The sequence below is a fragment of the Zonotrichia leucophrys genome, chromosome 1 (genome assembly GCF_028769735.1).
Source record: "Zonotrichia leucophrys gambelii isolate GWCS_2022_RI chromosome 1, RI_Zleu_2.0, whole genome shotgun sequence".
Lineage (NCBI taxonomy): Eukaryota > Metazoa > Chordata > Aves > Passeriformes > Passerellidae > Zonotrichia > Zonotrichia leucophrys.
The window spans coordinates 66,589,345-66,601,311 of NC_088169.1; the positions used below are offsets into that span (position 1 = coordinate 66,589,345).

At 43.3% G+C, this 11,967-nt stretch overlaps 1 protein-coding gene across 1 annotated transcript; it reads right to left on the minus strand.

Annotated features, from left to right (window-relative positions):
• Positions 1–4,839: 4,839 nt before the first annotated feature.
• Positions 4,840–11,107, minus strand: CCNA1 (cyclin A1). Its single transcript, XM_064729237.1, has 9 exons — positions 10,963–11,107; positions 10,653–10,804; positions 9,311–9,551; positions 8,984–9,105; positions 8,084–8,307; positions 7,289–7,493; positions 6,310–6,423; positions 5,505–5,638; positions 4,840–5,107 (listed from the first exon to the last, which is right to left on the minus strand). Exons 2-9 carry the CDS (start codon positions 10,785–10,787, stop codon positions 5,056–5,058), a joined length of 1,227 nt encoding a protein of 408 aa, XP_064585307.1. The 5' UTR covers positions 10,788–10,804; positions 10,963–11,107; the 3' UTR covers positions 4,840–5,055.
• Between the last annotated feature and the right edge of the window lie 860 nt (positions 11,108–11,967).

Here is an 11,967-nt window from a genome sequence, read left to right on the forward strand (position 1 = left end):
TCAGGCCTGTTCCTCATCTTTGATAATTGGCCCAGCTGCAACTCCTTAGGGGTAAGATTACTTTCTACACTATCTTTATTTTCTTATATTCTATCCTCCTACAGGCAAGCACTGTACAAAACTCCAAGACAGAACCATAATTTTAGCATCTTCAGAGGGATTCAGACCCAGACTGCCTGGTCTTTCTTGGCCCAGACACAATTTGATGCAGGTAGGCATCTACTTTAGGATTAACTCTATCATGTGGTCAGTATCTGTCTGTAGGCTGTCCTGTAAGTTTGTCTGAAGTTTCTCTTCAATGTTTGCAGGGCTGCCATCTACAGTGACAAAGAGCAAGGAAGAAGAGCTGTAACTGGCTATATTACTTATCACACAGGTTTATGTCTAATCCACTGTTTCTCTATATCTCTGCAGAGCACATTCTCCATAAACTTTTGTCAGGGGTGTTCATAATGGACATTTCATCATGCAAAGCTTTGTCTCTTTTGTATTTTAAGTAGATGCAATATAAACAAGCATCCAAGAGAAAGTAGAGGATGCCATACAAGAGAAGTATGAAACAAATAACAGCTAAAACAAAGTATTCAGTGCATTTCTTGTCTTATGCAATGGGAAAATACATACACCCACTATAAATACTAAAGAGCCCCAGAAACTTCAGAAGAGCTAGCTTAACAGCTCTAGAAGATCTGAGTAGTAGGGGATGGGTCTGTACTGCCTCCAGTTCACATCTGCCTAGCGCAGTTTGTACAGCTCTTCAGTAGAGGAAGATGATCTTGCTCTGGGGAAGCAGGTGCTGAGGAAAATTGCAAGATAAAAAGCTTAAACCCAGGAAGCAATAACTGATGTTGCTGGCTTGTTTCTCATGCTCAAGAGCAGCCCCACAAGCTGCTTCAAGGCCAGTGGCTAAAATAAGAACCCACCTCAGTGATCAGAGCCAATTTGAGTCACTTGTAGAACTGACAACAAGTAGGTATGCACACAGACTAATCACACAGCCAGATTTCCCAGCAAGGCAGACAACCTTCTGCAGCTTAACTGTTCTGAACACAATCAAAGCATTCTCTCTAAACACCTACGTACCTTTCAGACATCCTTAACTCACCCCAGAGAAGAGGAAAACAAAGGCACACCATAGCTTTTAAGCCAGTACCTTCCCCTAAAGTATCAAGTAGCACTTATCCCTATTAATCTTAAGCGAATGGTGGATCCACAATACATCTCCAGTTATAAGGACAGTTTTCTCAAAACACCAGAGATGGCTAAAATATTGTTAGAAATTATTGTTTAAAAATGTTAACTACAACACAGAAAACCACTATCAGGCAGCCAAGTCTCTTGAAAGTTGCAGCATGATATTATGGAAATTGCTAGAATAAGATTAGGGATGTTCATGTTTGTGTTAAAGACCTCTTGAACTGAACATCATGGATCAAAGATAAAGTCCTCAACACCTCAGTTCCAACCTACTCCACTAGGAGTACTGAGTGATCCCTCAAAGCTCCTTGGATGTGCTCAGCCTGCTGTTTCACCAGTAGCTTTTGTCCCAGTAAATTTTAACTGGGGGAAGACACTGTAGCCTGCATAGAAGTCAATATTCAGCCTTTGAAATACACATGCTGACATTCAACAGACTGACCTTCACAACAGAGATAACTGAACATGATCATCCTTGGCATTTCCAAAACTGCCACAGTCGAAGTATTTCCTGAACAAAAGTAACCCCAAACAAAAAACCCCAAAAAACAACAACAAAGAAAACCCCAATCAACCAACCAAACAACAGCAACAAAAGTTTTATTTGTGGCCATGGTTTACAAGCCACTAAGGATGATGGTCAAGAATTGAGACCATCTCAGTTTAAGCTTTAATATCCATTACCTTTTTTTTTTTTCCATGATATGGCTGTCTTCAGCCATATCTATATCTATAGATATCTACATCTCTATCTATATCTAGTTCTAGTTCTGTTTCAAGGATCACACAAGGTTGTGAGCTTTATACGTCTTAGCTTCTCCACACTGCACAGGCAGTGACTACATCATTAAAAACTTAAAATTTCCTTTTGGGTTGCTTTCATCTCCCTCTTTATAAATCCATCTTCCTGTATACCTGATTTTCAGTACAACCTTTAGTACTCCTACGTGTTTCTGCATTTGTATTCAAGCACTTCATCTATTGAAACAGCATTATTTCACCTTGATTACCACTTTATGCCCAACTGTAGCATCTTTTATCACTTGATCTCAGGTATCATGTGCAGAGAACAGCCCACAAGGGGTAGGCCAGAGTTAAGTGTGATGATTCACATTGAAAGAGAAAGGAGATAGAACTCAGTTTTCACCTTGGAAGAGTCAAGGCTCGCTCCTATAACAGCAGTAGGTCTTTCTTCCTTGCTCTGAATAAGACAAATTCAACAAAAGGCAGTGAGATTAGAGCAGGAACTTTCAAAATGACATTATTACAGATCTCAGATGAGACCACTTCAAGATGAGTTTCTTGTATCTCACAAATTAAAATTTAATCCATCTTGCCCAAACTCATTATTAGCATTCAGACTGCAGCATTATGTGATTCTTCATCTTAACTACTTTTTTTTTACCCTTTTTAGCCTTGGACTGAAACAATATTTAAGTCAAAAGCTGAGTCAAAAAATAATTACAAAACAAGAAAGCAGATGAAGTACAATCTTCGCATATCATAAAAAACGCCAAAAAGCTCCAGGTATATTTTATTTATATACCAAAGAATTGAAGCTCTGTGAATGTGAAGTGAAACTGCTGCAATAGCCTTGCACTTATAAGTTAAATTTAAGAAAGTAAAACAGAACAAAAGTGTAGCTTCTAGAAAGACTCCAGATATTAAAACACTTAGTAAATTCAGACTCTCACTTTGTTAGATGCACCAAATCTATTGGCCCAGGAACATGAGGCATGACTGTGGTTTTAGACTGTTTATAAGAACAAAAACTCATCTCTTCCCCATTACTGCTGCAGCATGACCACAGTAATCTTTAGTCTCCTGTAACACAAGGACAACATTCCTGCATTTAAGACATTCATTTCTGCTTTGAAAATACCCAACACTACAGTTAGCTGCAGTTCAGTGAGCACAATTACTTACAGTTAGAATCTTATTAAAATGGGGTTTCAGAATATCTTATGCTCAGCCTGAAACACCAAACAAGCTGATATTCATAAGCTGGGCAGACTTGGCAACACTTGCTCAGGGCACTCACCACTTCCTTGTGAAACAAGCGGCCAAGAGTTGCCTGTTGTGGGTAAGTGTCACTGGCACAGCCTTGCACTGAGACACTCTTTAAAGAAGCTGACTGCCGGCAGGAGTGAAGTTCATATCCCACCTTTAGATCATATGTCCACAAGCCATGAAATTCAGTGCATGAACAAAATATGGATCGAGGCCCCCATCACAAAATGAATGCCACAGACATGAGCATGGGCTGTGTGGTCACTTCACTGTCCATTATCATAGACATATCAAGACAAATTCACTCTACTGATTAGAAAGTGTTTGAAGCAAGAGACCAAGAACTAGACTGAAACTGCAGCACAAGACTGTGCTAGGCTGAAATGGCATACTTACTCTCCTCCCTTAAAGGCTGTTTACTTTGAGACAAGTGAAGCAGTCACAACCACTACCTCCACTTCAGAGAAATACAAGAATTTACATTACTAGAAAGATCCATCAGGCTGCACAGGGAGGAATTCAGGGAAAAGAAGTCTTACATAAATTGAGGGAATGCCAAAGCTAAGAGCCTCATCACACATATTGGCATAATCAGGTTTTAAATTAAAATAGCAGCTTGTTAGCTGCTACTTAATATGTCTCCTGAATTGCATACTGGTGTCAAGTGTTAAACCTATTCTTGCTTGGAAGCTCATAATGCAATGTACAGATCACTCTCTTAGGAAGCAGTAAGCCCTGGAAGTTTTAAACTCTTGCAGTATGAGCACACCTCAGACTTACCTTACCATTTCTATGAGTGGATCATAGTTCTCTACCTGTTGACCAATATGACCAACTTTTTAAACTACTTTGGACAGGGGTTGTGTTTGAGAGTACAAGGTGGTGCCCTGTTTGGATGTTTGGGGTTTTTTTGAAGCACTACCTAACAAATACCTGACAGTGGGACACAAGGCCATGTAGCAGCTCAGGCTACGACAGACAGCTAATAGCTCTGTCCCATCACCCTCCCTTCACACAGGACCACCAGTGCTCTAGTGACACGAGAGGTCATCTCAGACAGGTTTGTTATAACAACATCCCACACTACAAGAATGACTCAGGAGCCATCCAGATCAACCCTGCTGTTCCAGTACCTCACAGCTTTTGGCATTGCTCTCTAATGCAGTCTGTTCACCAGTGTATGAAAAACTCCCAATGCTCTGCCAGCCACAATCTCCCAGCTCCCTGCAGGGCAATCCCCTATCTTGTTTCCATAAAGGGAAGTCTGACTTTTACCTCAACATTGAGGATCTTCTACAAACATGTTCAGAGTTCAAAGACCAATTGCATGTGGATGTTCTTGGACTAATATGGTAAACAAGTCAGAGAAAAAAACCTCTGTTCATGCCCACAGGATCTTATCTCATTGAAGAAAGAACAAACAGGACTACAGCCAATTACCTCCAGGGATGTCAGGTTGTGGTGGTTCAAGCTCTGCTTTATCCACTCCATCCAGCTTATGAGTGCTCACAGCTATTCAGTAAAAAACAAATCCCACCCCCCGAAAAAAAACCAAAACAAAACAAAAATTCAAAAATTCATTCCACTTGCTGTTACTGCAGGCATTAACTGAAGTCAGAAGATTCACAGAAGTAAAGTGTAATAAGACATTTATTAAAAGTGCTTTCAGTTATGTTAAGAGCTATAGTCTAATACCTATTTTTAAAAAGGCATCTCATTAAAAAATATTATCTTAAAAACATTCTGATCACTGTGGTTACAGACACATGACCCGCAGTGCTCTATGAAATGTTAGACCAGCTTTGTTGATTGGGACACAGTAATCTTCAAGTCCAGGATCCACAGTGTCTAGCGCAGAGGAAGAACTGCTGGGAGCTCCAGAAGAGACACCTGCAGGTACCTGGAATAGAAATGAAGTGACTACTTCATTTCTGATATTAGCTTCATTCATTCAGATATTCATTTCAGATATTAGCTTCATTCTGAAGCTAATATCTGAAGATATTAGCTTCAGATTTTTCAACTAAACTATCACCAGATTGTGCAATACATTGGAGAAGAGAAGCATCATCTTGCAACATTGCAGACAAAGTTGTTATCCAATGCATCTGCATACTTATGGATTACTCACTTTTCTGGTCAGAAAAGTTTTCTCCTCAAGGGGCTGATGGAGGCTTCTGTTTCAGAACTAGAAGCTGACAACTGTGAGAGAGCTACAGCAGCCACAGCCCAAGCTGGAAAAACAGAGTCATCTTGTGCTTACAGCTATCCAAGACACTGGCATGCTGGTTACTTACTTTGGGTGCTTATACTTCTGCTTAATAGCTTGCAGCTGGCAATGGGATGCATCAAGGCATGCTTTGTGCAGGTCAGTCAGGCAAGGCGCTATCTCACTTAAGGAATATCCAGTAAATGCAGCAAGTGTTTCTGGCTGGTCAGATGAGAAAAAACAGTGTTACTCTACTGTAGCCAGCAGCCATCCAGAAGATGGGTTTCCCACGGAAGCAGAAACTCTTTTCACTACATCAGAGCTCACTCTAGACTCTTTAAGCATGAAAAAGATTCAATTGTATTGTGCCATCAGTTTCACTCTAGGTCTTCCTTGGTGCCATTAAGTCTGACAAGCTCCTTCTGCTCTAAGCATGTGCATCCATTACATCTCTTCTGGATCTTACTCTGCACTAAAGCTATTTCTCCAACATAGAGCTGGAAGGTCTACCAAGGCTTGTGGTAAAGCAACCACAATTACACAGCAGTATAGCCACTTAGGTAGCCAGAATCAATTCTCCCCTTTCTCCCAGAAAGACACTGAATTGTATCTGGGGGTGTAGTTTAGGACATTTGTGGGGCCTTTGGTACAGCCTTGATGTAAGTCAGCAACACAGTAAAATCTCCTCTGTTTCAGAGAAGAGGCATGATATTTCAGGTTTACTTAACAGTCATTTTTATCAGGTAGTCTCATTAACTCAAGAACAGCTACTCATCCTAGGATTTCAGCCTTCAGAACAATATACTTTGTAGCTACTCCTCCTCCTTCTCAGCTCAGTTCTAACAATAACAAAATGCTTGAGCTATTTATTAATGCACAGTTTTTGTTCTTACCCAGAAAGATCTGTTCACTGTATAGTTTGCTAAACAGTAGGCTGCTGCAGCAATTTGTGAAGGAAGGTACTTCAGAAGAGGATCAACTTGAAGGAGACTCAGCTCTGCAAGATACTGAACAAGAAAATCAAAGCTTTTCAAAAAGAATCAACCTAGTTGGTACAATCAGTCCAATACTGCAAGTATTAAAGTTTGTCAATGGTCTCAGTATGATGCATAAAAGCACAAACTATGTACTTAGTGAGAAGAATTAGCATTCCAGTCCTGTTATCTTACAGAAGATCCTTTATCATGTTTCTGGGGGGACAGAAAGACCACATTTTGCCAAAGCCTAACCCATTTAATCGAATCTAATCTGAAGTTCTGGTTCCATCATCAGATCTGACTTGATTTTACAGATAAAGACTCAGAAAAGTCAAGTTTCATAAAACTGACAGACACACTTTTCTTATCTGCTAAGGCTCTTGTTTATATAGATAAACACCTGGACATCAGGGATAAATTGACAGATCTAAGAAACACAATATAGGTTCTGTTGGAGTAGAGTTATTGTACAATCCTATACCCTTTGCAGAGAAGCAGTTGGTCAAATGTTTTACTGTAATTTTGTTGTTTCTAAGCTTGGTTGCGTACTCCAGGCAACTCCTATGCAGCTATGCTGGTATATTCTGTGTCATTGTGGAGCAATACACAGTTGCACCAAATCCAGGACAAGCCTGCTACACAGGCACTGTTCGAAAAAAAACCACCAGATTTTTACCATCTAATTGCCCGGTCAGTGAATTATCCCCTGACCAGACAAGACAGACCAAACCTGGGATTTCCATGAGGCATCTATCCAAAAGTCTCAGCACACAAGCCACTGCTATGAAACATGCAGTTTTAGGCCTGTTGCCAAGACAGCTTCATGAAATGCAAGTAGTTCTCCTTTAAGGATCACTTTCTTCCCCCTCAGTCCCAGAAGACAGATAGTCCATACCCTTGCAAAGTTCTCTGTCCTCATACAGATTCCACGCCTTTGAATATACTGAAGGAGGAACTGGTTGATGGTTGGGGCTGTTAGGTCAAAACCCAGCACTTTGAGAAGCAAGTGTTCCATTCTTAGCAGCTGCTTCTTTGTGTAGGTATCATCTGTTATATAGACAAATTCATCCACATCTGGTGGGTAGATCTCTTCATACTTCCTGAAAAAGGGATATAGAAGCCACATTTTTCAGCTTTGAAGTTATATGACAACATGACATTACTAAAACTTGTGGAAAGCTCTAATTTTACTTGTTCCTCCAGGCTAGTTAACAATTTAGTTTCAAACTTGGGCAAATATACCTAGAGGAACTCCAAGTCTAGATAGACATACACTCACGTTGTTAGCTCTTAAGAGCAAGCTTTCAGTAGGCAGCTCTCAGTAATACAGCACACTCCAGACAAACACCCATGCACCTTTAAGCTATGTTGCTAACTCTGTCTAGTTAGAGCAGTTAAAGGGCAACTGAAGATTGCAACTGAGAGTCCATTACAGCCTTACAGGCTAGCAGTTTCACACTGTACTGCTTCTGCTACTGTGTTGATGATTACAAGCTTTCCCCACTACAGCTTTTCACATTCAACATTAAATATTTCATTTTAATAGTACCAAAGGAGCCCATGTTGCTAATCCTGAGACATCATGAAAAGCTATCTACTAATGCAACCTTCCTTCCTTCAAATTACATTACTAGACTGTGCCCAAAAATAGGCTTTGGATCACCAAGATTTAGGAAGATGGAACACTTACGCAGCCAGAAGAATTGCCGCTGTTCCTACAAGCTGTAACTTCCCTCTGAGAACAGACATGCAGGAAAGAAATCTGTCCAGGAAGTTGACTGCCAAGTACAAAGTCTCTGTCCGGAGTTTATACTCTTCCCCTACTTCCACCAGCCAGTCTACCAGGATAGCACGCATTCCTGTTGTGATATCTGGCTGCTTCTTCATGTAGTAGGGCTTGGGCCTAAATCTTACCTGTTTGGAAAGAGTTGAAGAATCAGGATGATCACTCTGAAGAGAACCATGGATGGCTGAACTCATGAATATTCTTTATACTTACACTAAAAGAGCAGGGGTTGTCCCACTCAATAACTGGAAGTACTAAGTACAATTATTGTGCTAGTGGTAATTATTTGCAGCTAGTGGCATCTCTAAAATTTGTACATCTCTAGTATTTCTACACTGAAGAGACAGATTGAAGCTTTGGTGTTAGCAGGAGAATAGTAAAACACTTCCTGGACTATGGACAGCCTTTGCCATCAATTGAGCCATTGGAAAATGGACCAAGCAGATTTTCCCTCTTCTTCCCATCAGGAGACTGCACTTCACTGCTCTGACACAACAAGGTAGGAAAACCTACTGCTATAGCCAGAGAGCTGTCAGTGAGATCACATCAAACTGCTTTAGCGTTATTTCAGCATTCTATGCCCATCTGCAAGAATTCTTCATACCAAACAAGTCAAGAGATGCTCCCATCATAGGAATTAACAGGGATGCATTAATCCAGAAAGAACTTATCACCAACTATATGTTGCCTTTAGAAATTACTTTTACTATTTACTTTCTCTTCTTTGTAGTTCAGTGGCAGCCCTGGATCTTTGCAATATTGCAGCCTACCACAGATACCTATAAGCTTCTCACAACAACTTACTTCTGCCTCTCGGAGGTACTGATGAATGTCTTCTGCATACTCTCCCACAGCCAGAGTTACAACATCTTCCATGTGATCCTCTGGCTGGGATTGGAAGGATGTGTCCACTACCATAGGAGAGCCTAACAGGTAGGAAGCAGCAAGACATTTGTATAATTAATCTCTTGACTTTCTCTTGCTAATTTTAGCTCAGAAGTATTGCCTCTCTTGTAGACACAATCCAAGTTAGCTTGCACATAAGCTACTCACTACCTTATAATTCACAACTCATAACCACCCTACATGTGGCTGTGCTATGGACACCATCTGAGCAGTAACAGGAGTTACCTGAACTCAGATCCAACAGCCGGTGAATAGTGGATGTCATTGCACTGGTATCCAGCTCACAGTGGCTTAACTCCAGCTCTTCAGACACTTGGCAGCTGTAGTTTTCTTTATCTTCTGAGTTATCTATGTAGATAGCAAAACCTTGCTTTGGTGCAGCACTGATGATGCAGTTGGGCACTTCATCTTTTCTAGATGAAGTGATGGTGCTTTCAAAGCTAGAGAAGCGCTTGATAGCAGTACCCTGAAGCAGAGAACACAGTAACGCTGTGGGAGGGCAGCTCAGGAGGAAAACAGTGTGTCACTAGTTTTCAAAAAGAAAATCACTTCCTTGTGTAACAGACACCAATAACAGAAGTTCATGCAAAACCCACCAACTAGCTACATTTGATGCCTATGAAGTCGGCGCCACTTGTAGCTGTCTTGCTGTGACAGACTCCTCACAGAAAGAATTAAGAGTAGTAAAAGTCAGGAAACCAGGGGAGCAGCATCATACTGAGTGCCTCCCACCAAGGAGAACGCGGGTGCTGCTCGGTTCTAATGGGGCTGGGAAGTGCAGTCTGCTACACGTTCAGTTCTGGCAAGGAGCAGTTGCAAGTGCAGCAAGTTAACAAAAGTGCTCAAGCACTGTCACAGACTTAGGAAGGACTGCATCTGCAAGAAGGCACTTCAAGCAGAGTTAAAAACTGAAGTTTGAATTTTTGAGCTTAAGCATCGCAACCCCTAGGACTACGCGTGACCAGGCTACAATGTTTCACACCATCTAGCAGTAAGCCACCAGCTCAGTTAGGGGCTTCATACAGCCAAAGTCAAGAAGAGTTTTGTGAACCCATACCAGCTGCTATTTTAGGTCAGAACAGTAACATTATTCCTGCCCCACTAGCATACTCCAGGAGGGCTCAAGGGACAGAAAGGCAGAACAACCACACGTCCTTAACTTGAACGTCTTGAAAGCACTGGCACCCTGGAGTGAACACGGCTTGCCACACACCAATGAGAGCTTCGGGTCAGTGGACAGCCCTTCCTTAAACTACCCCCGACACTGTGGAGGGTAAGCGGCCGAGTAGTATCCCTTCCTTCCAGGATGAATTATTTACGCAGACTACTTCCACGGGGAAACACCCGCAGGGTGGGACTGTGCGGTTACCAGCAGGGTTTCTCGGGAAACTCACGCTTGAGAACTGGAGCCCGAGTCACCTTCTCACCCCGCCACGCCAGGTCTTTGCCGGCAGCCTCGGGGCAGGTGCGTGCACCGCTCATGCCGGCGGCTGCCAGCCCCGGGCCGCGGAGCTCAGCCGGGCTCTGCAGGCAGGGGGGCGGCAGGGCTGCGGGCAGCGGGGCTCACCTGGCCGCCGGGCCGCTGCTGCAGCTGCCCGTTCTCCGTCAGCACCCCCAGCACGGCCCGGCCGCTGCTGCTGCGGAGGACGGCGGGGCAGGACTCCCGCCGCCCCGCACGGCTCTTCTCTCCGATGCGATGCATCGCCCCGACGCCGGTACCTTTCGGAGGAGCGAAAAAACCCACAGAAATAAAACGAAATCGCGGGGGGGAAAAGAATAAAAAAAAATAAAAAATAAAAAAACCCTCCGAACCACCACAAATGCGCCCCTAGCAACCCCTTCCTCCCGCCCGCCCCGCAGGATGACGGGTGCCCCACCGCGCTGCCCGGCTCCGCTCGCCACCAGCCCACGGGAGGCTCCGGCCGCCCTGCGCCGCCCAGGCCGCCCGCCGGCCCTGCGTAGGCGCGGCCGCTGGAGGCGGCGGCTGTTGGCCGCGGCCGGTTGGGAGCCCGGCGGCTCAACCCCCGGCGCGCCGCCCCGCCAGCCCCGCCGGCCGCGGGTCGCCATGGTGACCCCGGCAGGGCCCGGCCGCGCCGCCCGGCCCCGCGCGGGCCCCGCGCAGCGCCCGGGCCCGGAGCCGCCGCGGCCGCGCACCGGCTGCGCTCCGAACGCGCGGAGCGCAGGGATGGGATGTTGGGAAAAATGCATGTGTTTTATGGTTGGCTTTTCGCAAATACTGAAATGAATGTTATATGCGTTTTGTTAGAAAGCAATGCTGTATTGATTCTCTTAAGTAGTGTGTTAAATATAGTTTTAGGTTATAAAAAATGTTAAAATAGAAACTATGCTATGTAGGATACTTTTTTTTAAAGAAAGGACTCGCAGAGAGACAGCAGCCACAGGACACCTAAATCTTTCAGAGAAAAAGAATTTATTGCCCTCTTATCACAAGAAACTTCTTCCCTCCTCGAAGGCACTGTTAGGACTCAGAGGAAGAAATTGACAATGACTAGACAGAATTCTGTATTTGAATGGATTTTATGCATCATGTATGAAGTGTATGAATATGCAACAGGCTATTGCTTTTAAGGGGTAATCCTTTGTTAACAGGTGTCCTTTTTCGGGCTCATGCTGCCCAGAAAAAGGTACCCGGACGTCCATAACTCTTTGTCTCTATTGCCTCATATTGTCCTAATTCAAATAGTTCAAATCATTATTACTCTAATTGTATTACTATTTTTATAACCATTTTATTACCAATAAACTTTTAAAATTTAAAAAACAAGTGATTTGCATTTTTCACAGATGTGCAAGCGACAGCAGCGGCTCTGTGCCAACAGCTGGCTTGGACTTTGATAATCAAAGTCTGGTCTCTCTTTGTA